The 27,387-nt window shown below is 39.6% G+C and overlaps 1 protein-coding gene across 1 annotated transcript in view; it reads left to right on the top strand.

Annotated features, from left to right (window-relative positions):
* Window positions 1-24,746, top strand: part of LOC120785729 (neuronal acetylcholine receptor subunit alpha-7-like) — a 35,150-nt gene extending 10,404 nt beyond the window's left edge. Inside the window, exons 2-9 of the mRNA XM_040120602.1 lie at window positions 3,280-3,419; window positions 6,596-6,640; window positions 7,625-7,734; window positions 17,327-17,574; window positions 18,699-18,893; window positions 19,994-20,080; window positions 22,199-22,308; window positions 22,437-24,746. Coding sequence (XP_039976536.1) covers window positions 3,280-3,419; window positions 6,596-6,640; window positions 7,625-7,734; window positions 17,327-17,574; window positions 18,699-18,893; window positions 19,994-20,080; window positions 22,199-22,308; window positions 22,437-23,042 — 1,541 coding nt within the window. The 3' untranslated portion in view covers window positions 23,043-24,746. The remainder of the gene's footprint in view (window positions 1-3,279; window positions 3,420-6,595; window positions 6,641-7,624; window positions 7,735-17,326; window positions 17,575-18,698; window positions 18,894-19,993; window positions 20,081-22,198; window positions 22,309-22,436) is intronic.
* The last annotated feature ends 2,641 nt before the right edge of the window (window positions 24,747-27,387 follow it).

The raw sequence follows: 27,387 nt of genomic DNA, 5'->3' as shown, positions 1-27,387 counted from the left end.
ACCTTTAGAAGGTTTAACCTTAACATATTACGATATTTTAAAATGAAAGACGTGTTGTCTGTTGCTGTGTTTTACTGATAATTGATCATTTGGATAATGCCGATGATCAGTGACCTTCTCTTGGACCTGAACACGGCACTTCAGTGACCCCTGATATTTCCTGTAATGACCCACATGGTGTTAAAGAGATGGAGTATTGATCTACTGTAGTTGCTTATCATTAGCATGTCTGCCTTTAGCAGGTAAACACACACACATATATACAACAGATATACTTAGCGAGACACACTTATTTTCTTCTCTTTAGCAGGGAAGTCAGGTTAATAGTAGTAAAGGTTGTGTGACTGTATATCACAGATGTAAAAAGGTCAAACCAGTTAATGTTAAGTGACATCTATTGAAGAATAGAGATAAAGCTCCAGTTTAGTGTAAAAAGGTCACTGGGCTAACGGTGAAATGCATCATTAAGCTTTTTTTCAAAGTTATTTATTTGTAGCCCTTTTTAAATGTTACACATTGTATATCTTTCTTTATCCTAAGTTCAGCTTTAATTGGTAAAAGTTCTCACCTTTTCTGCATCACATACCCCTGTTTTAACAAGAGACCATCGATAAGAATGAAACCCTCTGGAGAGGAACATCTCTCCAGAGGGTTTTCTGTCATGCTTTTCAAATAAAAAGACAAGGGGGGAGAACGTGGAGATTAACAGTGAGGGTGCTGAACTAACGACAACTCCTCCAGCTCCCCCTCATCCCTCCACTTCCCTTTCTAATTCTCTCCCTCTGCTTGAGTTTGTTTGATGAGACCTCTTGATGTGTTTGGAAAATGATGTCTTCTTGCCAGCTTCTCCTATCAGCTTCACCAGTGAGATGATTAAAGAAAACAAAACAAAAAAAACATAAAAACAAACAAAAAACAAAAAAACCTCATGGATCTTTCCCTTCATCCCTAGTGCATGCTGAACATGGTTTGTTACTTAATTCCTTCCAAACATGTTTTTATGAGACAAACAGCAGTGGAGACTGAGCTTCAAATTCTTCTTCACCGATTTTATGGTTTAGTTATGTTATATTTGGACCTCAGTTCAAATTTCACTGTAATAAAACACACTCTAAAAAAACACAGGAGTCATGGGTGGTGGTCAGGCAGGGTAGTAGCTATAGATCAAGCTGTATTTAAATGTGTGAGCAAATATGTATGCAAGATACATTGTGCATAGATGGGAAGATTTATGACCTTGTGGTGTCTTGTGTTGAATCATTTTGTCTTTTCAGAATTCATGAGCAAGACAGCCATTAAAGCACTTGCCTGGGTGTCCATTCAAACATGTTTTATAAACAGAGAGACAGACAAACAATATGGCACAAAAATGTGTCTAAATCTATGTCTGTGGGTATGAATGTGTGTCTGCGGAAAGCCATGGATCTGCCATCCAACTTCCACCCGAGGAAGTGGAACCTGGAGAGACAGATGCATAAATTGAGAGGATAAGGTCTGATGTATTAATCAGAGTCTGGGTGGCTGCTAAGGAGCAGTGAAAAGGTTTCTCCTGTGCTGAGCAGCTCCTTGTAGCTCCTCTGTCTCTGACCACAGGCTCAGCCCTTCCATAACTCTCCTCATTACAGCCTTAATGGGCCAATCAGCACTGTGCGGGCCAAAGGCACACTCCCCTCCTCTCCACAGCTTTACAGGTCTGTTGAGCTCGCTCTCCTCCTCCACTGTAATCCTCTCCTCTTCTTTCTCACCCACATCACATTTCTGTCTTTGATCTTTCTAGTTTTCTCTCTTTTTGTTTTCTGTGTTTCACTTGTTCCCTTTGCTTCCTTCCTCTGTTTCCTGCTGGTTTGTCCACTGGATATTTTTATATGTGGGAATCATTATACTGTCTGTTTATGGGGGATACCTGCTGAGCGCATTTTTTATCTGCATATCCGGGACAGGTTATTTATGTACTGCTTTAAAAAAAAAACCCTCGGATGGTGTAAAAAAATGTCACTGTGCTCAAAAGAAGACTGTTTTTCTCAGTCTTTCACTCTTTTTATTGCCCTACAGGGAGTGTATGCACAGGTGAATGTACTAAGCCATAAACAGACTATATTTACACTGCAGGACTTGACACTTGGCTCAGCCTCAGTTTACTGCTGAAATGTTGTCATTGGAGCCAATATCCAATACCAGTCTGAAAAGTAATTATTCTGTATTGACCTCCATGTGGACAAATGCAATACTAGTAATATAGATATAGCACCTGCTCACAGTGAGGTCTTGTAGAATAGCAAGATCAGTGACTCCAAGGGCATTAACAGGGTGGTGTGACTGTGTATTTGTGTGTGAGAAAGTTCTTGTGTGTCTCTGTCTCCCTTTATTTTGGGACAAATGGATGCTAAACGTGTGCAGAAGGTTGGGTAGAGAGGATCAATAATGGTGATGAGAGTTGGGCCAACAAACACATCATCCTAATCACCCTGGACCTTAAGACTACACCAACTCACAGTGCTGCCGCTCCATGTGTGTGTGTGTGTGTGTGTGTGTGTGTGTGTGTGTGTGTGTTTATGTCTGCTACGGTCTGTTGATCTTTATGCAGATGTCAACTAATGTGCTTTCATTATTCATCAAAACTTTCAGCTCAACAACAGACCTGACTCTTATACACTGATCATACCAAAGTCAAGTTTACAGGATGTAGTTTAGGAATTGGGGACATCTTGGCACAAACTGTGTAGCCTGAATAAGTACAGTATACGGCAGTGTGTTTGAAACTCCACCAGGTAAATTGTAATCTGGCTGCAGCCTGCTGCCAGAAGAGGAAGGGTAGAAGGTTAGGAAAACCGTTAAAGCTACTTCCTGGATTAGAAATCAGCCTCAGTACACAAGAATATGTTCCAAGGTACAGTGTGCAGGAAAGGGAGAGCCGGAGCCAAAACATTGATGGTGTTTAAAAAAAAAATCCTTCTCTAGAATTTAGTTGTTTCAGCACTGGATTTATGGTTTAAAAATGCAAACAAAAAGACTGTTCACCCCGTGTCTATAAGTCAAGGAGCGACCTTCAGAAACTATCCGTAGTGAGTGGAGGGGTGTACCTTCAACTCTGAAAGCTGCTGGTGGTTATGTGTGACAAAGATGTTTCAGCTTTATCAGAGTCAGGACCTTGGAGGTGAAATGATTTTGTCACACAAACCGTTACCCAAGGTCAAGAATGAACTACCATGCTCAAATGCTTTGTATTCAAAACAATCATCATGTAAACCATCTTTTCTCTCGCTTCTATTGCTCCTCCAGGATCCCTGCAGGGGGAACACCAGAGGAGACTTTACAAAGAGCTGCTGGCCAACTACAACAGACTGGAGAGACCTGTGGTCAATGACTCAGCTGCCATCTTGGTGGAGCTGGGCCTCACACTACTGCAAATCATAGACGTGGTGAGGAAGACAGACTTTTTAAATTTTTTTTTGTATTGTTAGTGTCTCCGGCTGGATGTTGAGTTTGGGGTTGTGTAGAGTGTAGGTAGGTGGCAGGATATGGGGTTTGTGTTATGTTGGAGATATAATACAATGTGTGGCTTAATGGAAAGTGCAGTTCCTCCTGTTTTCCTGACTTTTTGCATAATTTCATTTAGTTTTATTTGTGGTATTTAGCTGTCCCTTACAGGAGTGATTCAACAACACTGGAATGTTCTCAGAGAAAATAGAGTAGTAATATTTGCAAAGGGAGCAATGCCCTTTTAATATGTCTTATGTCTTCGCAGCCTACATATTTGTTTTTTGTTTGTGGGTGACATGAGCTATTAGTCTAATAGTGGGTTTTCTGTGAGTGTTGTAGTCTGATGTGTCTATATTTGCAGCTGTGGGTGCCCATGGAATTAAGTGACAGATCCAACATCATGTTTGTGCTTATAAAACAGTGTTAAAATTTGGTGGAAGTAAAGCACTTCTGCTGTTTGCCTTCGATTACATAAAAACCCCCTGGACTGGGACATCTAATAATTCCTGACACACATGCATTGGCACAAAGACACACTGAAATCCTCATACATGGTTTTTTAGTGCTATTTGGTCGGCTTTCTATCATTGTCTGCAATCTTTAAACGCCATCTTATAGGTCTCAGTTTATTGGCTCTAATGTTTAATGTTTCCACCGACGCAGTTTGGGGTTAAGTGTGTTGTTCCCCAAGAGCAGTTGCCGAGGGATCGGTTAGCTTTGCTTATTTACTTTCCCCATTCACATTTTCTCTTGTTGTCTAGACTGTAGATAAGAGGTGTCAAACTTTCCTCAAGGACCTTTGTCCCGACAGTGTTTTGTGTCTACTTCAGTTTGATAGCCCTGACACATTCCCATTTTATGAAAATTACCATTTCTTCCTCTGCCCTCCCAACATGACCAAAAAAAATCAATCCAGGTCGGCTATATTTGATGACTTTTTGAAACTAAGAATTCTTGTCAGAGTATCAGTGAGACCTTCAAATGAAGCCTCGACTCATTAACCACCAGAGAGGACCTAAAACCTATGAGACACAGAGTTTAGGGAAGTGTTAGCTCGTCAAATACTGTACAGTGAGTTTCATACCAGCCAGATGTCTGCTCTCATTTGTCAGAACAGACAGATATAACAGTAAAACCTCATTTACACACTGTGGTATGTGACCATCTAAGAGGAGGATGGGGCAAAAGCTGTCTGCACATCTCCTGGATGGCTGGGGAAAAGGCAGGGAGTAATTTTAACTGTCACACTGACAATTTGATGGCAGTTATGCTTAGGTGGGATTCAGTCCAGCCGGGAGTTTAGATGTTTGTATCGGGTAAACTAGATTTTTGGAGTGGATACATCCAACTGTTTAATAAAAAAAGTAAATAGAAAGGTTTTTATCTAAAAACTGAGAATACCTTGTGTCACTGTGTAGGATTGATTCAAATTATGTAGCAGTAATTGAGACCCAGAAGTGTGCTAGCACACTTACATTTTACTCTTCACTTGTCATGGGAACACTGCTGTGGCAAAGCAAATGAGTAATAAAAGGCAAAGAACGGCAATAATAATCAACATATTATGGAGATAAACATAAGGGCTGAGCAGATGTTTGTGTGTTAATTTGATGACACAGAGAGAGGATTGCATGGATGCGTTTTTCAGTTTCACTTTCCTATTGTTGCACTGTACGCCGGGAGTTGTGGTGCTCTGGTTGCCCATTTCAGTTTTTGGGGCATTTTATAGATTTTATACTAGTTTAACTTTAGCATATGAGTAGAGCCTGTCAGCACTGACTGGCTCTTACTCCTCCACGGATACCAAGCAAATAAGTGATACCAGAAACACAGAGATGATCAGTCACACCTAACCAATAGGAACAATTCAATACATCAATATTAATCTACAAGAGTTACAAGATTGACCTTTTGATGGGAGAATGACATTAAATATTTTACTTCAAGAAGATTAAGAGAAGTAAAGTCTTTGTCAGTGTGTATAATGTGTATATGCTCACAATTCACATTGTGCTACAGGCATTCTGGCATTCTGACCTTGAATAGGTGAGTGAAGTTAATATTTTCAGGATATAAATTTTATGCAACCCAAAGTTCTATTTAAATAGTTTCATCAAATTGTTAACACACAACCACCTATACAAATCACTTGGGGATTTGAAATCTCCGAAGAGACATCCTTTTCCATTTCTTTCAGATGTGAGTTTTGAAAAGAAATGATTGAAGAGTTTGCCATTTGTGCCCACATTTTCAACACATTCTTTCTCTCAAAGAGAGAGAGATACCGATAAATGGATAAACAGATGCAGTACGTTGAAAAAGGGAAACTTCTTCGATGCCATTCAGGCTTCCTCTCCTTTTGACCAATGAATCCATGTAGGCATTCCTGTTCTGACTTCTCCGCACTGCACTGGGAGCAGAGAAACTCTGATGCTTGCAGAAATGCTAATTTCACCTTGCAGCTAGAATAGGAACAGGATCATTTCCAAATGCTATATATACCTTGAAAAGTTTTGGAGGTTCATTTTTTGGTAAAGACAAAGGCTTCAATCTGCCAGTTTTCATTTATTTATTTAGCTATGTTGAGTTTTATTACCTTTATTTTAGACAAAAATAAATCTTTATTAATAGAAATGAACTTTAATCACTCATTAGCACTTGTCTATCAACTTATTTTATACACATTTTCAGTTTGCATAAAATAGCCAGAGTAAGTCAAGAAAAGTTGTGATGTTATCTTTTCTGTTAATATGATTTGATTTGTGTCATCGTTTTTTTTTATTGGAGCCGGCATGACATTATACAGTTCAATGCCTATATTTAAATCCCTTAGGAGCTACAGTATTTTAGTTACTGTAAAAGGGCTGTGTAATTTGTTAGATGGCTCCACTGTTAAACCATTGAACAGAATTACACTTGGTTACACAAAGCCAGCTTTCACACAGTTTTGCATAGCCCGGTTTGTTCTTCTTTAGATATGAAAAACAACTGCACCGACTTGCAGATGATAAAGCCTTTTTCCATTATATTAAATATTGATTGCCCTGGTTGGATCCTCTTATACAAAAGAAAAACTCTCTTTTCCTCTTCTTCTTTTTTCTGTTTCTGTACTCAGGATGAGAAGAACCAAGTGCTGATGACCAATGCCTGGCTGCAGTTGGTGAGTCGAGTTTGAGAAAGACATATTATCACCACTTGAATGTGCGTTATTTATGTTTACAATTTTATTACACAGTTATCTGCCAAAGAAACTTTGACTGTGTTTCCAAAATTACTAGTGCCATTACATTAAATGCCTGTTGATGAATTTTAACTGTGTACATCCAGTGTGTGTATGTGAAAAAGAGACAGAGAGAGAGAGAGAGTAAGAGGCAGTGGTTTTGTGTATGCATGCTCAATGCTGGCATCAGCATACTCAGGAAAACATCACTTCAGGCAGATTGTCAAGCAGAGAGTGAGACGAGGGAGGAGGAAGAACAAGAGGGAGGAACAGTGCAGCATATTCAGTGGCTGTCAACTTGATTGTTAATGAACTTAATGTCAAGGGCGAAAAATTACACAGACAGATTCATAGCCTCGAACCAAATAAAACCTTGCGTCACAGTCTTTAAAATAAACACAGTTTCAGTTTTAAAAAAAAACATCTTTAGCCTGTTATTCTATAGTGTAGCCATTTTTAAGGTGTTTCTTTCCAGGATTCAAAAGAAAGCTCTCACCTGTGACTGCGTTAGTCAGAGCAAATAAGCAGAGTTAAAAAGAAGAGTGTGCATGAAATCCACAGCAGCAATCTTACACTGAATGTAGCTAGTGGCTGAAAATGGTTATAGTCTTACATTTTTGAAACCATCGGGTATACCTGCATGGTTAGAAACGTGCTTTCAGGAATAACCTTCAAATTTGCCGCTTAGTATGCTGTTAAATTTTAGAAAACAGTAATACTGCAAGAATCATTTCCCCCCTCCATTTTCATTTTCTTCCTGGCAAGATACAGCTCCTCTTATTTCTATTGAATATGCCATTAGTTTAGTTCAGCAAGCCAATGGACATTATGGGGTTTTTGCAGAGCATGAGAGTTATTGCACCTATTGTAAAAAATTTTACATGATCTCAAAGGCTTCACTGAATATCTCTCTTCTTGTCTCAGTACTGGACAGATATCTACCTGAGCTGGAATCCAGAAAAGTACCCCGGCGTCCAGAACCTGCGATTCCCTTCAGACCAGATCTGGACCCCTGACATCCTCCTTTACAACAGGTTAGAACTGCATGCTGCTACTCATCACAACATTACTTAAGTTGTAAAGGCTGTGACCTTTTTTTTTTTTCTCTTTTAAACGCCCTAATTTTTTCCCCCTGCTGTCAAACGTGAAAAAATAGGTGTTGTAATCCGACATTGTCAGTCCTCTGCAGCCGATAAACATACCTGTTAGAGACGGCATATTTTCTTGCTACTTTTGATTTTTGAGAAGAGTGAATGAAATATCATTGTAATCCTCTTGATACGCCGCTATTATAATAAATTCTGTCTTTAATCTCCACAAACCATAGCAGTATCAGGATTACTTTAAGCCAATGTGATAAAAAATGACACCCAATCAAACACAAACCCATTGACACGGACAAGAGGAGGAAATGGGTCATTTTAAAAACTTGAACAGTAACTCCATTGGATCCAAATACTGTTACTTCCTCACTGATGGCAATCTACTCCAGCGAATACAAAAACTGTATTTAAATTCCACGTTTAGCTTTCTCATGGAATGAAAAGAAGCAAGAGAATATCATATCAACTTTCTCAACTCAAACTCTCAATCAGACTTCTTAAAATGTAACACACTGGCTGGCAAAGGCTGTCAGTCTCCTTTGGGATGTGATTGGGTCTTTCTAATTAACAATAAAGTTACTAATGTCATGAAATGAAAATTAAAATGATAAAAAGGAAATGGGTATCAGAATGCTGTGGGTCATTTTTCATTACATTAAAACAAAAAGTGTGTTTTTTTACACATTAAGGAGACATTAGAGCTGAAGTCAAAGTCCTTATTTATGTAAATGATGTTGAGCGAGCTCATTGCATTTTTTGATTCAGGTCAGACTTGTGCTGTTTGCTTATCAACTGTTCTTCACGCTTCCGTGCAAGGCTTTCTCGAGTCAATTAGAAATGTAGGCCAGTTGTTTCTCTGCAAAACAACTAATTGCATTGCGTTTGCATGCTTGAGTGAGAGATGGATGATCAGGTCAGAGACTGAGGAGGAAGAACGTTGAAGAGATGGATAGATTCAGTCACAAAGAGAAAGACAGTGACACAGTTAGAATGTGTGTAGAAAAACCCCCCAAAAAAGATTTGATAGATCTGAACACATTGAGTGAGGTTAAAATAGACAGAAAGCTATGCAGTTGGTCTTCACTAATGTTACTGAGCGGATGGAGAGAGGAGCCTCAGATGTTTCTTTTCATGCCTGTATTTCCCCCAATACACACACTAAGACACACAAAAACACACATTACCGTGGACACAAGGATAAAACAAAGGTTTGGGGGTATTAACCCAAATTTTAAAAGCTCGGCTTTTAGACCTGCCAGGATTACCCATCCTAATCTCCTTGCTCTCACCCCTGTCTTCCTCGTCTCTGCCTTTTACCCTCTGCCTCCACTCCTCCCTCTCTCCCTCCATCACGCATCCCACCTTACTATCTCTCTTCTCATCTCATTCTATTTGTGTCTCCATCCTTCTCTCTTTCATAACTCACCGTCCCACAATAATTCACTCTATTCAATCAACTCTTTCTCTCCATATTTTTATCGTTCCTAGCCTTCACTGACTCCTCTTCATAAATCATCCCTTCTACCAGTCTCTGTCTGTCAAGGTTTCAGCATGTTACTGACTCCCTCTTCTCTCAGTCTTTCTGCTTATGTCATCGTAGTTTCTCGACTGCCTTCTCTTGTGCTGCATGTTACTCTGCTGCCTGTTCAAAATCTATTCATACACGAAAACAACAACTCTGTCCTCTATAAATACCATTAGATAGTACCAATTTGCTTAGCCAATCATTGGATTGGAGTAAAAATAAATGCTGCCCAGATTATGTTCACTTGTAATGTTTCATCAAATCCAGGAAATGTATACTGCACAGAAGTCATAGGGGGAGGTCATAGTTGAAGGTTTGTGTCCTGCATCCCATGTGCTGTTAGGCTTGACTTCAAAAGCAATTGGTGAAGGTAGAGAAAGTTTGCAGTTTTTGTTAAATATTGACCAACTCTAAGAGTCTATAGGTGTGCTAGAAGATATGTGAGGCTGTACGTAGGCACAGTGGTGCTTTGAGCTAAATGCTAATGTCAGCGGGCTAACATGCTCAAAATCACAATACTAACATGCTGATGTTTAGTAGTTGCGATGTTTTCTATGTTCACTGCCTTAGTTTAGCATGCTAGAATGCTAATTAGCACTAAACACAAATTACAGCTGATGGGAATGTCATTAGTTTTGCAGGTATTTGGTTATAAACCAAAGTACTAGATAAATTAACAAACTGAAAAATCACTGGATCACGAAAGTTATTAAGAATAACTCTGTGCTAATCCATCTAGCAGATTTTGAGATATTTCATTGAATGAGTGAAAAAGTTCAATCTGCTGGTGTTGCCAGAGGAAAAAGTCAGGTGATCAACAAAGTCATTAGGATTTTTCCTCAGGAGAGCATGAACATCTGTGCCAAATTTTGTGGCAATCCACTGAGAAATGCCTGAGATATTTTACTCTGGACAATAGTGGTAGGACAAACCAACAGAACAGCATCTCCATCCTTAGAGCCACAACGCTAGCGTGGCTAAAAAATCAACACATCCCATCTCGTGCTTCAAGTCACTGACTTTTTCAATATTTAACCACGACTGCACCTTTCCCTAACCTTAAGCAGGTGCTTTGAGTTTGCTAAACATAATCATAAAACATGAATCATGCTTCAGTTACCAGGACTGGACACAATAATGAAAACACATGAAAAAGCAAACAGTTTGCAGATTCAGTATAGTCTAATTGTTTCCTCAATACATTATAATAATAGCATCACATTTCCAATTTGCTAATACAAATTAGTGGTGTATGAATGTGATTTTTGAGAAAAAAAAATGTTTACAGGAACCTGTTGAAAACAGACATACATTTCTGTCTCAGTTGAACTGAAAAAAAAACTGTTGATTTTGCTGGTTTTCAGCACAAGACTATTGCTTATCTTGCTGAAGTTGGCAGAGAGGAACTGTGATGTCAAACTGATCACAGAATGATTAGCAAAATCCTGCACTAATTTGTGTGTGTACACAAAGATGTACTAAAGTGCAGTTCAAGGGTATCAAGTGTCAGTACTGTCCTATGAATATGACTCTTACTTGAGAAGGTGAGCATCCAGGGGCAGAGAGGAACTGTAATGTGAAGCCGAAGGGGAAAATCCACTGTACAGCCAGAACCAGAAGGTTTACATGCCCTCTGAGGAGAGATAAAAAACGTACAGTTTTCAGCAATAATGTGGATCGCTGCGGCAAACACATGCAAATGCAGACCTAACTAATTACCCTACACAACTCTAAGCTCTCATCGCACAACAACAGTAAATATCTGTGCACCCCAGTACACTAGATACACGCACATAATCACACAAACACAAAAAATCTCATAATTACACACAGGAACGGCACAACACATGCCATTACACGGTGGGCCATCAGTACACAGCCAATAACACGCCAGTCTTTCTGTGCAGAATAGCAGATGCATCCACACTTATTAGCGGGCTGCTCAGACAAGCCCTCGCCATAAATCCAGTCATTCATTTCTCTTGTTTTAATGTGAAGTTAATGAGGGTTAGGAGTGCTGAGGTCTGATGCTATCTCAATATTGGAGTGCATTCAAATGAAATAGTGAGTGAGATTAAAAAAAAACATCAGATACTGTCTGTGATGAGTCATTCATCTTACATAATCCCAGTGTGAAATCTCTCATAACTCTCATATTGCTTTTCATATTTTAGGATCATTGTGCTCACACTGACTCACACTGTCTCACAATGACATTTCACGCATGGATAAATCTATGCTGTGAGTCATGGATTTACCATCCAGACCATATCCATGCTGCTGCCTGTGGAAATAATTTTGTCATTCACCGTTTTTTGTGACGGTTTTTCGTTCTTTGACTGACAGCTGACATAATCTAGTTCAAATCAAAGAGAAATAATTACTGAGTCCAAGGCCTGTCAGTATGGCTCAGACTAATTAGTAAGGCTTAAACATTTTTTCAAGTTTTTTTTTCACTCAAGTTATGAAAACTGAACCTTCTCATTATTAAATGCAAAGATTATATGTATTTAACTGAGAGAAACTGAATATTTGAGATATTGAGATTCAAAATAAGGTTATGACAAAAGAAGAAATGCACTTAGCTTCCACTGAGACAGAGATGCATGTTTACACCGAAGCTCTATCACTTCACTGAAAAGGACCAGCTGTAAAACTTTGTGAATGTGAATTGGTGTTTGCATGAAGCTTACTGTTTACTTGTGTCTGTGTGTCAGGCAAGCATGACTTGGCACGTGTGTGTGTGTGATTGTGTTTGTAGAAAGAATATCCAGATCTGATGCAGCCTTGCAAGCTGTTGACCTCCTCTCTCATTAGAGGGAAAAGTCAATGGTCTCACTTGACTGGGGATCGATGAGGCACATGAAGGACGCCCAACTCAGGTAAACCACAGACTGACAGCTGGCAGGGAAGATAGATGTACAACACATACAAATCATTGCGACAGGCCATAAAGATGAAAGGGGGATTCATTGAATAAATGGATACTTGGAGGGGTTTTTTGTTTTTTAGATGGATGGATGGTTGAATGAAGGGACAGTTGGGCAGATTTGATGGTTTTTCTTTGATCACTTAAATGAATAAAAGAAAAACATCAGTATACACTGTCTTTAGGACTGATATGGATGATGAGCTTTATAAAGAGCCCATGACAGAGATATGTCGGTACCAACATTTTCCAGTAAATATGGGAATGATGACTCGATTTTTCTATAAAACCAGCTGAACCAGCCTGAATTGGAAACAAATTAGTAAACTGATCACAGAATGATTAGCAAAACCCTGCGCTAATTTTCTGTGTGTACACAAAGATGTGCTAAAGTGCAGTTCGAGGGTATCAAGTGTCAGTACTGTCCTATGAACATGACTCTTACTTGAGAAGGTGAGCATCCAGGGGCCAAAGAGACAACGGAGTGCCTGGTCACGTCTAAAAGCCTTACTGAAATTCTGCTAACCAGCAATAATTAAGCTGTCATGATACATAAGAATTTGCAGGTTTAAACAATTAACATGTTCACACTCAGTTTTAGCTAGTAACATGCGTAACACTTCACATGCAAGAGTGTTTCACAAAAAAAGGCAAAAGTACTCACACTTACAACAAATTATGTAACATATCATTGCCCCAACATAATGATTCCACGCTGTCTGTTCCCTTTTTCCTTACTTACTTGATGATTTGGAGATGAAGATTCTTATAAGCAGTGCTCCTATGTATATATGCTCTCTGCCGCTATTCTCCAGGCATAAATATATCCCATTGTAAATTACAAAAAAATACCGTACATCTTGCCTGCGGCTCCCTTGTCCAGCTAGTTAACCACAGAGCCTTAAAGCTTTCAAACAGAATGCCTAATGTCAGGACCCCCCGAGGCTGTTTAGTTGACTGCTATATTCCTGGGATATGACATAATCTACATGGATGGATAGGTCTTTCCTTAATGCAGTCTAAGTAACTACTGTCCCCGTGTAGCATTGCATAAAGCTTCAGGGAAGGTGTCAGCTCTTTTCCTCCAGTGCAATATGAATTATTTTGCTCTCTTTTATTATTACCTTTCTGATTTGACAAATGTAGAAAAAATGTGTTTGCAAACAAACAATGTCACAGCTAACAGGAACAAAATATTCTGTAGTACTCTTGCTTTGCTTGTTCAGCCTGTGCAACCTGATAGCATGCATCAACCAGAAGTATTAAAGTTGACTTACAGGTACAAAATACTGTGATATTACATATTCTCGCTTAGTCTGGTTTAATGATCTCACTTTGAGGATCAATGCATTTCACATGTTCTTCTGCCTCTATGTCAGTGACAGCCGTGGCCAGAGGCATTATGTTTTTGGGTTGTCTGTCCGTCCCGTTCCCGTGAACACGGTATCTCTGGAAAGCTTTGAGGGAATTTCATTCAAAATGGACACAAACGTTCACTTGGACTCAACGAGGAACTGATTAGAATTTGGTGGTCAAGGTCAAAGGTCAACTTCACCGTGACATTATAATGTTCTGCCAAAACGCTTTTCTGGCCATTATTCAATGCCGCAAGTCTTACTACATATATTATATGAGTCTTGACAACAAGGATATAAACTGCAACTTGACTGGTTGGTGGAGGCACACTACCGCGAGGCAGTGATTCTAGTTAATGGTATGTGATAATTTATTCCACCCTGCATGGCTCTCCTTCTGCCTCAGGTACACTTTGTGACTTCCTTCTTTTTGTCTTTGGAGTGTGTGTGTGTGTGTGTGTGTGTGTGTGTGTGTGTGTGTGTGTGTGTGTGTGTGTGTGTGTGTGTGTCTGTGTGGGTGTGTGTGTGTTTGTTTTCCCAACATCAACATTTATTAGAAGAATATTGGATGTGAGAGTACTTGTGTGAGGGCAGCAGCAGGTGTTGAGTGAGTAAGAGGAAAGGTTGGTGACTCATGTCCCATGGTGAAGGAACCTGTCACTGCCTCCATTGTCACTGTTGGTCATGTCCACAGTATTTTTTCTCAAGTGTGTATGTGTGTGTGTGTGTGTGTGTGTGGGTGCGCTGTACCAATGCAACAACTTCCCCTGCTCCCAGGGCTATCAGTAGTCCAGTTGTATGTGTGTTTAATAATTTAAATGTGTACTTGAAAAATGTCCATTATGCCAAAGTTTTTGTTTGAAAATCTTCAAATATTTTCTATGAACAGTAAACGGTACATTTCGATTTTGAAGGCAGCTATAGTATAGTAGATTATTTTAGGACTGATCTCCTTTGGAAAACTCATCTGTCACATCTTTTAATGTTTTAAAACAGTGTGTTACAACTCTCTTTATCGGCTCTAATGTGTCTTTTGTAGTATTACAAGACTTTAAGTAAGTCTCGTATTGTACTGTTCATCTCTTTTGCTCTACATATGTACATAACTTGTACAATATGTACTCTCCAGCACACACACGTGCTTCGGAAAATTCTCTGCTGTGATGTGTGTAAGCACTGATCGCAGGCGAGCGCACACCTTCAGATAAAGTAGGGCCAAAGCTTGAATTATTCATCGCATCGCTCCGCCTTGGCCAACCCACACATCCCTCCCCCAGCACCTGGAGCCAGAGCTGATAGCAAGACACACACTGCTGAAATAAATTACACTTAACCCTCACTTAACTCCCCTGAAAAGCATAAATCACTCAATCTGAGCAAAGGTGTAGATAAAAGAATTGAGTCCGTCTACAAATTCTGCAGGCCACGTTCTTTTGTTATGGCTGAATAAGGCTCCAGGATAAGGTACCAGGACGTTTCAGACACACTGACGTTATCTTTCTCGCAGGGGAATGCATTGTGCGTGTGTGTGTGTGTGTTGATTTGCGTGTGCATGTATAGGAGTATTGTGTGGACCTTTATACTGTATATGTATAAAGTATAAGTGTGTTGTTTTCTGTTAAACGTTGGTATGGACTGGAAAGTGAAAAGGACTGTCATCTCTCCTTTTGTATGGCCTACACTGACAAACTGGATTTGGCTGAAAGCAATGTGCGTATGTGTGTGTATCTTAGGGACATTGCATGTAATGAATAAAAACTTTGCACTACTTTTCACTAGTATTTGTTATTCTTTTCGACTTCGGAAAACTGAGAGCAGGCCTTACAGAAGGGAATTGCGCCCTTTTTGTCCTCACTCACTTATTTCCCCTGCTTGATTATTGAGTTTTCCACAATATCAGTGGTTTCCTTTATTCTTTACACAGTGGTACGCAGTAGCTTCTACATTCAGAATGTACTGTTAAATATGCATGAATCACCTACTAGTCTTGGCATTCAAATGTGAACATACTTATAACAATGTTATGAAGGGGTGAATGGATTAAAGTCTGCTGATCTTTTTCTTCCTCATTTTTTAATTTTATGTGTTCACAGAGTTCAAAGGGATTCTTTCCCCACGTGCTACTTGTGTTGCACTAGTTCAATGTTCAGTGTTTAAAACTTTAAATATTTCTTTTTATTACTTTTTGGACCAAAATGTTGTGGCAAATTTCTCAAAATCCAAAGCTGGGTTTCACCTGATGAAGCTTAGTCCAGAAAACTGAAATTAGTGGATTATATAAATGCTCTTTTTTCCTGGATGCTGCACGATTTTATATATGACTTCACGGTTTTTGGTGAGTTACCTCCATGAAGGCTGTCAACAAATGGGTAAAGAAAGTAAACTAGAGCGGATTTAAATCCAGATAAATTTAACTAAGACATTCAGTTAAATAGCATTGAAACAACATTTCTCTGTGGGAGGAAAAGGGAAAATCTAAAACAATTTCACAATATATACTGATTAAAGTTGACTACTAATCTTTTCTTCAGCTGCCCTAACGTTATCCCTACAGGCTCAGCAAAGGCGGTAAAATAGAAAATAGAGATGAGGAGAAGAAGAGGAGATACTTTCTTCCAGCTAGTTGCTACAGTGGAGAATCAGTTTATCTGATTCTTACACTGCACGAGGAAACAAACCAGAAGAAACTGCCTAAAATCTCTAAAAGTTCAGACTTTGCCTCTGGCACTTTATTTAAGAGTTCACACTCATCGACTCCAGAGGCGCTGCTCTTTAATACTTAATTAGAGTTCAGCTGGAGTGCCAGAACTGAAGTGGATCCACGGTTAGGTTTCTAGGCATTTTCTTTACTCTAAGTGCCCCCATATTGTTTGCTATTCCTAGACTTTCCGGGAATACAGGTTCTGCTTTGTTCAACTAGTTCACTGACTTTTAGCGCTGTTCGAGAGTCCGGGAGGTGAAGCCAAATCCATCTAAAACATAAAATATTTGAAACATTACTTATACAAAACCTGCCCATGGCTACCTTTATATCATCCCAGCGGTTGTGAGTGACAGAGCCTTGAAGGAGGCATCTGTGGTGTTTTCCCATGTCACTGATTTGGTTTGTATTACTACATATTTGGCATAGTAATGAATGTGTATATTTAATTTCACTGCACCCTGGATTTCACCTGCGTTCCAGTTGTGTGTATGTGGGGTGAAGAACCCACTACTCACTGCTGTGGCTGTTTAGGCAGAAACAGCAGAGAGACTGGGACACTTACACAGGTACACATATACACACTGACAGTGAGGATATGGGCTGAACTAATGGGCTGACTAATTATCATTATTATTATTATAATTTTACAAAAACAAAAGATATATTCTTCAAATTAATATCCATCCCTCTAACTAACTACTTTTCTTATTCCTTAATTTGTCTTAAACCAAATGTGCAGACTCTTGTCTTGTCGATTATAGCAAACACGCAAACATGACAAGATTGTGATTTCTTCCATCACTGTCTACATTCATTCACAGGGTTATTTTATTATGAGTCTTTGTCTCTCTGCAACAGTTCAAATTGACAAAACCCATTTCGGAGCATGTGCCAGCTTGTGTACCTGAGCATGATGTCAAAAACAGTTAAAAAGGCAATAAAGCGATCAGCAACGTAGAGCAAAATAGAGTTTTAGCTCACAGGCATACTCTCTGTCACTCTTTCCCCAGTGCGGACGAGCGGTTTGACGCCACCTTCCACACCAACGTACTGGTAAATGCATCGGGGTACTGCCAGTACATCCCCCCTGGCATCTTGAAGAGCACCTGCTACATCGATGTGCGTTGGTTCCCCTTCGACGTTCAGAAGTGTGACTTGAAGTTTGGCTCCTGGACGCACAACGGCTGGCTGCTGGACCTCCAGATGCTCGATGTGGACACATCCACCTACATACCCAACGGAGAGTGGGACCTTGTGGGTATGAAAAGCCTACGTTTCTGTTATTCACTGTACGCATTGCCGCCAGGCTAGATCGCTGCACTTGACAATCCAGTGTGATTGTAAAATTCAGTGCATATATTTTAACACAAAACTAATTTTTTCTGTCATCTCATGACGTCTGAGTCCTGAGATGAGATGAGTACAAACTTTGAAAGAAAAATTTCTTTGGGGGGTATAACAATCTGCACAACCACGTCTGGCTTATTCAGACTGTGCAGTAAAGTTGGGACACTATATCACCTGTCTCCTTTAATTGATATTTTCTCTGATTTAAATATATTTGACATAGCTGAAATATTCAAGAAAAACTTTCCAGGACAAACTTTTAAAGACTGTAGAGTAAAACGATTAAAAACGCTGTATATAAATAGCCCCTTTGCATTACCCCCTCATTACACTGGGATCAGGTTTTGCCAACTTCTTGTGTTCCGAAAATGGAGTCGAGTGAACCACTGTTATATAAATGGTTTTCACTGTGGGAAATCATTTGGATGGTTGTAGCTGGATGAACTGGAAAGGGAAGGCTTTTTGGAAGACCTCCTAAGGGGTTGTTTCCATCTGGGACCGAGTAGCAGCGGATCCCAGTGCCTGTGCCCCTGGTGTGATGGTAAGCTGGAAATGGGTGTCAGACGGCACCAGATGGCATGCAATAGGAGTGTTTGACACATTGGCAGGCGTGTAGCCAGGCCATATGCGAGTGCAGCAACTCCACATCCCTAGAGTTAGAGTTCAAGGAGAGAGAGTTCAACTACCAAAAATTGGAAATTATTCCGCTGTTTTTTTTTTTCTCCTCAAAGCCTGGATTGACTTAGATCCACTCCAGTTGAACATGTTCAGAGTTGAGGAAATAAAATTCAGTTCCTATGATTTCTGGGCTTCATGTCCATGAAATATTTAGACCCAGCTTTTCTTTTTTGCAATCTATTTATCCTTCGATATGGATGGATACATAGGTAGATAGAATCATTACAGTTGTTAATTACAGTAATTAGTCTGATGATTTTCTGGTGTACTTACACTCTAACAGCTTTTTAAATTTTTGAATTGAATTACATATTCAGTCCAAAAAAACATACCTGTATGTGTTTGCGTCTCCCTCAGGTGTGCCGGCTAAGCGTAATGAGCTGTACTATGAGTGCTGTAAGGAGCCCTATCCTGACGTGACATTTACAGTCACCATGCGCCGCAGGACTCTGTATTATGGCCTCAATCTGCTTATTCCCTGTGTGCTGATCTCTGGTTTGGCCCTGCTGGTTTTCCTGCTACCTGCGGACTCTGGGGAAAAGATTTCTCTGGGTGAGAGGGGTACTGAACACACAAGCACGCATATTTTTTGCAGAGCTAGACCAGTATATTGGCCGATATAAGCGTATTTCAGATACTGTATATTGGCGTATATGTCAACTGATAACTAACAGGAAATTGCAGTACAGAAATTCCAAAGTAGGTTTGAGGTAATTTAGAAACAGTGTCACCATTACATAATTTGTCCATCAGAGAGCACTGTCAAGTCACTTTTACAGTGTAAAATGTCATTCACTATGAATCTTGGTTATGATTAAAAAAAAGCTAAGGGATATGTATCAAGCCTGTTTATTTACATTTTGTGTTTATGTTAAAAAATACTGTTTATCAATAAATAGTTATCAGACTTTTTTAACACCCAATTATTGATGTCCATATCAGTCTCAAAATTCATTAATCAGTTGGGCTATATAATGAAGAACTGCTAAAATGACTTTGCTTCACTTAAAATTTAAAAAATGTGTTACTGATCTATGGAAGAAATATAGAAAGAAGGGTATGAGTTTTCAAAAACATCTCGAAAGTTAAAAATAGATAGATAGAGAATAGTGAGGTTTTCCACCACCAGGAGCAGTACACTGTACAAACATTAGTTTGAAGTTGTTTAAGCGCATACAAATACAGTCACAACTGTATCACCAATACATAAACACATTAAAGCACACTCACATATTTGCGCATCCATATTTGTCTACTAACACGTCCTTATGAATCACATAGCAAGCCATGAATGCACACATGTCAAATCACCTCGGGATAATTGAATTTCAAAATAAGAGTCTCGAATTCAAATCCATTTGGGAATTCTATCATGCCAGTGACTGTAAATAAACAGCCATCTGTGGAAGAGCAGCCACCAGTTACAAAGTTTGAGGAGTTTCTAGAACATAGCTTGGACACGTCAGACGAGCCAACAGCTGACAAATGGTTGTGGTCATGAGAATATAACTGATTACATACATAAGTAATTACAGGAATGATTTCACACACCAGTGACCCTGATCACATTATTATGTATATGCTCATGCTCTCTCTGTCTCTCTCTCTCTCTCTCTCTCCCTGTGTGTGTCTCTCTCGATCTCTGCCTCAAGGCATCACTGTGCTGCTTTCGCTAACTGTCTTCATGCTTCTGGTAGCAGAGATCATGCCCGCCACGTCCGACTCTGTTCCTCTCATCGGTGGGTTATATTTATATGTCTATGTGAGTATGTGTAACATTGGGAAGTCATCGTTACAGATGAAAAAAATTTCCAGACGTACAGAAGCAATGCCTCACCTGCTTGTGCATGTTGGCATCGTAAAAACATAAAACTTAACTAAAGAGAGGAGAAAAGGTCCTTTAGAAAACAAACTAAAGTGAATGTAATATCGATTTGGTCTAACACAGACATTACTGACCAGTTTACACTAACAATTAGACTGTCCCTCTGAGTATTTGTTGGACTTCCAGTAAACACCAGTACTATATAACATGCATTCATTATTAAGTATTTCCAATGTAGGTACTTGCCTTATCTTTATAGATACTCTATATGGTCTTCTGGAAAAAATAATAAATAAAAACTCATCTTTGGGTCTGGCTTGGCTTTGGTCTGAGTAGCCCAGGGGGCTCTATACATCCTTCTCAGTACCCCTGGATGATGGATGGAGTAAAGTGGGTGGCCAGAACTAAAGCTGCCAGCGACGTTAATAGGCTGTGAAATGTCTGATTCTCCAGTGGGCAGGCAAGAAAGGAAAGAAGGATAGAAAAAGGAATAATGGATGAAGAAGCCAAGACAAAGATATTTGTCTTTTTGTCTTGTATCTGTGTGAGAGAATGAGCTTACATGTTTTGAATTATAGCTGCAGTCTCTTTTGATTTATGTGTCATATCAGTTCCAACGGCTCAAAGTGAAATATAGTGTAAATACCAACTGTATAATGTATGAGTTTACTGGTGTAGGTAGTGTTTGGTCATGTTGAACATGGCTACCACTAACTGCCCTGACTGAGAAAAGCTTCATAAATGTGTCAATAGAGTGATTAATCTTTTTGTCCAACTGGGACACTTTTAGTAGCCTTGTTAAAATGACTCATGTCTCTTTACAACACAGTGGCTGAATGTGGGTGTGAGTTATCGCAGCAGCCTGAACTGGACTGTAAATATATTAAGCAAGCGATCAACACTGCTGCCTGACTCAGGCCATATGTCCTCTATCATCAGCCCCTAATCGCCAGCTAAGAAAAGTGTGTTCATTTCGTTTTCGTTAATTTGGTTAGACCTACAGTATCTTATCTGGTTCAAGACTGTTTGGCTCAGTTCAGTGTAATTCAGTTCTAATTCATTTATAATTAGGTTAGCCCAGCCAAGGACAACAGTGTGGTTTGTGACTGAAGGTCTCACAATTATGTTTTGAATTATTATACATCATATCTGCAGACAGTCCTCTTTGGATACTGTGTCCATACAGAAAGCTAAAGTCATTAGTGATTGACCATAAAAGCCGTCAGGACAAAGCAAATGTCCCTCCAACTCTAATAAACACATCCTTTAACACCATTTTTGGCTTTTATTTCTTCCCTCCTCTCTTTCGCCATCTCTGTGTTTAATTATCCTCTGCTCCACCTCTTCTTCAACCCCCTCCTCTTGGTTAAGCTCCCTTCGTCTTTCCGTCCATCTTTATTTCCAAGACCTGACAAATAAAGTCATAACCCCCGACCTCATGAGATGACATGACGTTTGACTTTGCTGGCACTGCAGTAACTGTAGTGGTATTTAGCTGTTGGGCGTTCTTTGTTTATAGTCACTTGTAAACAAGAGAAATGACGGAAGGGCCTCAGACATACCCTCTGTGTGTGTTAGTACATGCTGGGAGTGAGCACAGCGTTCACTTAGTGGTCCCCTACTGTTCCCTGAAGGGGGGGGAAACATCCCTCCAGAACCAGCACTAATCTCTCTCCTTTCCTGTTTTTTGGTTTGTTTACCCCCATTCTCTGTTTTGTCACAATTTTTGCACTGATTTTATTTCCCCAGCTTGAGTTCAAGCGTGCATCTTTTCCCCCTGGCAATGTAACTTATTGCACAGATTGATCAGACTTCTTTTCCTTTCATGTTTGAGTGTGAAATCAACCTATTTTTTGGGCCTAATTCAAGCTTAATGTTTTACCTGTTAGTACATGTTTATTAAATGTGACCGTGGGGTAGTTCAAGAGGGGCTAAAAAGCGCAAAACATTCAACAAGTAACAAAATGCTTGACTTTATTTGTAACTGAGCATAAAACTAAAAGCCCGTTGATGTTTTTTGTGTACTCGGCAGCCCAGTACTTTGCCAGTACCATGATGATTGTGGGAATGTCTGTGGTGGTGACTGTTATAGTCCTGCAGTTTCACCATCATGACCCGCAGGGAGGCAAGATGCCCAAGTGGGTGAGTGACTAAAACGGATTTAATCAGATAATAATCACTAATGTCACAGATAACATTTAGTACAAACGTCTATATTTGTATGAATGCGTTGTCTTTGTGTATGTGCGCTGACACTCTCTTGTTTTCAGGTTCGGGTGGTTCTGCTGAACTGGTGCGCCTGGTTTCTCCGTATGAAACAACCTGGAGATGAGCGCAAGCGGCACGGTTACAAGTACCGTCACACCTCCCAGCACCACTCCAGCACCAGCTCCATAGAGATGGGCACAGTACCGAGCCTCACTGTGCCCATCTCACAGACATCCTGCCCCCCATGCCCCACAGGCACCTCCAATGGTTCCATGAGCCTCTACTTCGGCAGTTACCACCCCATAGAGAGCCCACACTGCCCACCCTCTAGCGACTCCGGGGTAGCGTTAGGCGGACGTGCCCATGGCTCCCCCAGCGATGAGGCTGAGCCACCCGGAGGAGTTGGCAGTGGCGTTGGAGGCCTGGGGATGGGCGTTAGCATCCCCCCACCAGAGATCCAGCGCATTTTGGAGGAGGTGTCGTACATAGCCCAGCGGTTCCGGGACCAGGACGAGTGTGAGGCCATCTGCAGCGAGTGGAAGTTTGCAGCGGCGGTGGTGGACCGGCTGTGCCTGGTGGCCTTCTCTCTCTTCTCCATCATTTGCACCTTCACCATTCTCATGTCAGCACCCAACTTCATAGAGGCTGTTTCCAAGGACTTCACATAGCTGTTTGCAGCAGCAGGAGAGAGGGAAGGAAGAAAGCGCAAAATAATTAGGGATAAAGAAGAGGTTAAGAGAGAAAGTGGAGGGGGTAAGGAAGGAGTGCAGTACTGTATGTGGTCCCCAACCTACAGTCTCGACACCCCATTGGATAGGAGATGGCCCACGCGGTGTTTTATGAAAAAAATGATAATATCTTCGGAAACTTAGTGCAAACAAATAGAGCCTTGCGGTTCAGTCATGTAATCAGTTGAACCAGTCAAGAAACACAGCATTCGTGATTGATGAGCAAGTAATTACAAAGACAAATTATCATGTTTCATTAGCAAATTCAAATTAAGAAAAGAAACATAAATTAATTGTCCCACTCTGTCTTGATGTCAGAGTCAATTTGTTCCTATCTAGAGGAGGAAAAGAGGTTGGTCATGCAGACTAAACAGCAAAGGCACCTGGGGAGACTAGAGGCAAAAGGTTGGGAATCACTGGGGCAGTAGAGGGGTGCACTGTATAGATTTTCTTTTTTACATTGGGTGAGAAATCAATAAGGGAAAGATAATATGGTTGTCTTTACCCGGAAAACAGTGTAAATATCATTGTTGTATCCGCACCCGTTTTTGAAACCCAGCTTAATTTACTGCACAATGACACATGCAGCAGCACAGTCCACCTCACTGCCCCTTCTCTAGTTCATTTCAGTCATCTCAACTGTTGTTCTCCCATATGTACAAATCCACACATACAGATGTATAAATATCACCACAGTCTGAGCTCATACACCGACTGCTCACTTTCTGAACTCTTGATGAGGAAGTCACAGACTTTTTTCTGATGATGCACCATCCCTCTAATGATGTTAGGTTAGTTACTAAAATGAGATGTGTCACTGTGAATTTCATTGTTTTTGGTTTTACTGCGAACAACCTAGCAATGGACACAACTTTATTGCTTTGACGCTTGTGTAGAGCCATTTTCTTTATTCATCGGTATAGGAATGGTCGTTTAGGATCACTTTTCACTTTGTCTTACCTGTTTAATTTAGCCAGTAGCCAACATTTTGGGACATTGTAATAATGAAACATCCAGTATATTAGATTAAAAAGCACTGTGTTGACTGGTATTGTACTTGTGTTGACCAGTAACACAAGAGGCACGTGTCTTTCTAAAGTACAGTCAAATACTGTATGTTAAACTGTACAGTACATCTTTTAACCAAGTGGTCTGACACTACACATACAAGTTATTCATTTAACAGTAGGACACAGGTCAAGTAGTAACAATAGTTTTGAAAAAAACATGTCTAACTGCTGTAAAAATACTCATATTCATGTACCCTTAAAAGATGAACAGGAATTCTGACTTGATTGGTCTTTACTCTATATAAGTGTTGACTGAAGATGAAGAGCAATGTGACTTTTGAACCCCTGACACCAGAGACAATGGTTTGAGGTTCGCCAGCAAGAGGCAAACTTCACAGCTCCATCCTCCACCATATCACTGGAGAATATACTGTAGATTTATAAAAGGCCCCAGTGTCAGTAAGTTTTGCCTCTGTTTTGTAGAGCGAGCAAAGTGACTCATTCATACAACAAAATTGTTAATGTGTTAGGTTCCACCTCCACCTCCCAGCCACCTCTTTATTGTAGCTACGGTTATTGGTCTCTTTTTTCTCTTTCTTTGTCATTCCAAGTGTCAGTTTTTGGCTGTATGTTAATAAAGGTCTATTTATTGTCCGTATAACAGGCTCCGGGGAATACTTGGTTCAGCCTTGAAGAAACCAGTGGTTTGTTGCTTGTCATCTGGAAGATTCGCCACCGAAACTATATATCATATAGTACAATAACAACTAAGCCTTGTAGATTCACTGTGGCGAATGAATTGAAATTGGATGCATAGTAAGCTGTGGCCTTCTATAAAAAATCAAAATCCCAGTAAGTGTAACTTATTGGGATAGTTTCACTAGTTTCAAGCCTGTTAAACTCCATCCAAAGTTGAACAGGTTCAACCAGAGTGCCTGCAGCTTTACTGTGAGGATTATACAAAGGAAACTGGAATTAACAGTTTAAATGGTTGTGAACTAGTTTTCAATTATAGCAAAAGAGTGGCAGATTTAAAGATGATCACATCAATAAAAACAATGTCAGCGTAAGCATCCTCACTGATAATTAGTAAGATTAGTGTGATATTGTGGCATCTGGTGTTTTTTGTCTCCAGCTTTTATCACTTTGAAATATTCACTATGCCAACATTTTAATGCGGCAGGGTGTGCTAACCATGATACGAAGGCAAAAAGAAAGTAATAAATTCAGCCTCAACTGTGAGTATTTACCATGTGCCTCAAGCCTTTTGGACAGGTCACACATTCAAAGAATATCATTAGGACAAGGGGAATTCAATGTTTTCAATGTGTATTCATTTTATAACAGTAATGCTCTGATTTTCTTGGATAGCGTTAGAAAATTGTTTTTAGGCACAGATGAGTTAGGGAAATAAAAAATTGAATGGGAGAGGAAATCAAATAGAAATCTGAGCTGAAATAGGCCAAAGAAGCATGCAAGACAAAAAATGTGGGGCATGTTTTCCTTCTGAGGTCTAGGAAATATGTTCTGATTTCTTTTATGTGCGACCAGAAAAGGCTTCCTCTCAACTTACAATTGTTTGAGGTTTAGTGGATGAACTCAAATCAATACGACTGGGCCCACATCTCAGGCGAAATGGTTGGTGTATTTATTTCTTTAAGAGATAAAGTTTTATTTTACTAATTCTGCACACTCTAGGACTATCCAAAAACTTTTAGTGATTAAAGGGAGATAAGAATCCTGTCTTTCAAATGGCATCAGCTATGTCCTTTCACAATACAACCTTTTTCTGAAATCAGTCATGAAAAGATCTCCAAACTTTACTCGGTTTAAAATGTTTACCAATAGAATTTGAAACTCCACAACTTTGGCATTGCCTTGAGTCCCACAGTCATAGTATTTTACAAATTAAACTCAAGGTTGGTATAACAAAAAGGCGTGGAAATGTCTGGTTTACAATTACTGTGAGCAAAAAAGGAAGATTTACTTTAAAGGGGGTGAAATTTCAGAAAATCTCGGAAAATGCAAAATAAAATTTTTTGCATACAGCTATAAATACAATTTACAAAACCATGCTCACTTTTTATCATACAAAAGCTGTGATAAATATTGTCTACAGAGCTTTAAAGTAATTGTAAAATAATATCTGTTAGGTGAAAAAAATAATTTGAAATAGGATTCTTTCTTCAGGGCTTTTCTTAAAGCAAGTTTAATTAATTTCTTTCCTTGAATTGGCCTCATTTGACTATTGTGACTCATTTCTTGAAACTACTGGGAATAGGAATGTATCTTTTAATTTTAAAAATTTAAAAATTGATCAAAGCTGTGTTTTTTTTTTTAGGAAAACGCCTAAAGAAAAAAACAGCCAGGGTTATTTGATTTAACTGAGATTAGATACTTTATTATGATAGAAGGTCTTACCACTGAAGACTATCTAATGCATGTATACTGTTTGTTCAAGAAAAATATATGTCTAAAATTGTGCATAAAATCCGTGTGTGTGTAACACATAGGGACACTAAAGTGCTGAGTTATGCCTCCTGCACTGTGTCAGTATTGTGATCATTTATTAAAGGGGCATGGGAATAAAAATAAGTGAAACAGTCCATGATGGAGGCAAATGAAAATACTGTCTCTCATGGGTGGAAGGGAACGCAGCACTTTGAACGAACTTTTTTAAAAAGAGTTTCACCCATAGATCTATGAAACATCAAACTGTATGATCAGACTTTGCTTAACAGTTATAGCAGTTGTGATTTGGACTGATCAAACTGTAAATAGATGAACAGCTGCAATAGTTATGCAACAGAATCCTAATACAATTGCACCATTAAACTGGGATGCGACTTTGAATTCAGAAGTGGAACAAGGAGGCTGTGTCAACTCTCATGTGATTTTCATGGCCCAAAAGTGCTGTTTATGTGATCTCTCCACACTGTAGTTACAGTATATGCTCAGCAATGTCTGGCCCAGTTCTACAGTTTTAGAAGGGAGGTTATGCTCGTTTTTGGTGGAGAAGACAAATTAAGTGTGTATAATCTACCCCAGAGAGCAAAGACGTCAACCAACAACAAATATGATGTTATGATTCCCTTACATTCATTCAGACGAACAGTGTTAAGTGAATCAGTTTGGGATATAAATTGCGTATGGTTTAAATTGGTCTGTTTAAATGCAGAGAGTGAATGGGAGAGATTGGACTAGAGGGTAGCAATCAGTGAGTGGGCCACACGTAAAGAATATTATTATAACAGAAGACAAACTGAGAATCCCTG

This window comes from Xiphias gladius, chromosome 23 (assembly GCF_016859285.1).
Source record: "Xiphias gladius isolate SHS-SW01 ecotype Sanya breed wild chromosome 23, ASM1685928v1, whole genome shotgun sequence".
Classification (NCBI taxonomy): domain Eukaryota; kingdom Metazoa; phylum Chordata; class Actinopteri; order Istiophoriformes; family Xiphiidae; genus Xiphias; species Xiphias gladius.
The sequence above is the reverse complement of the archived record's forward strand: the minus strand, read 5'-3'. Positions and strand labels throughout refer to the sequence as shown.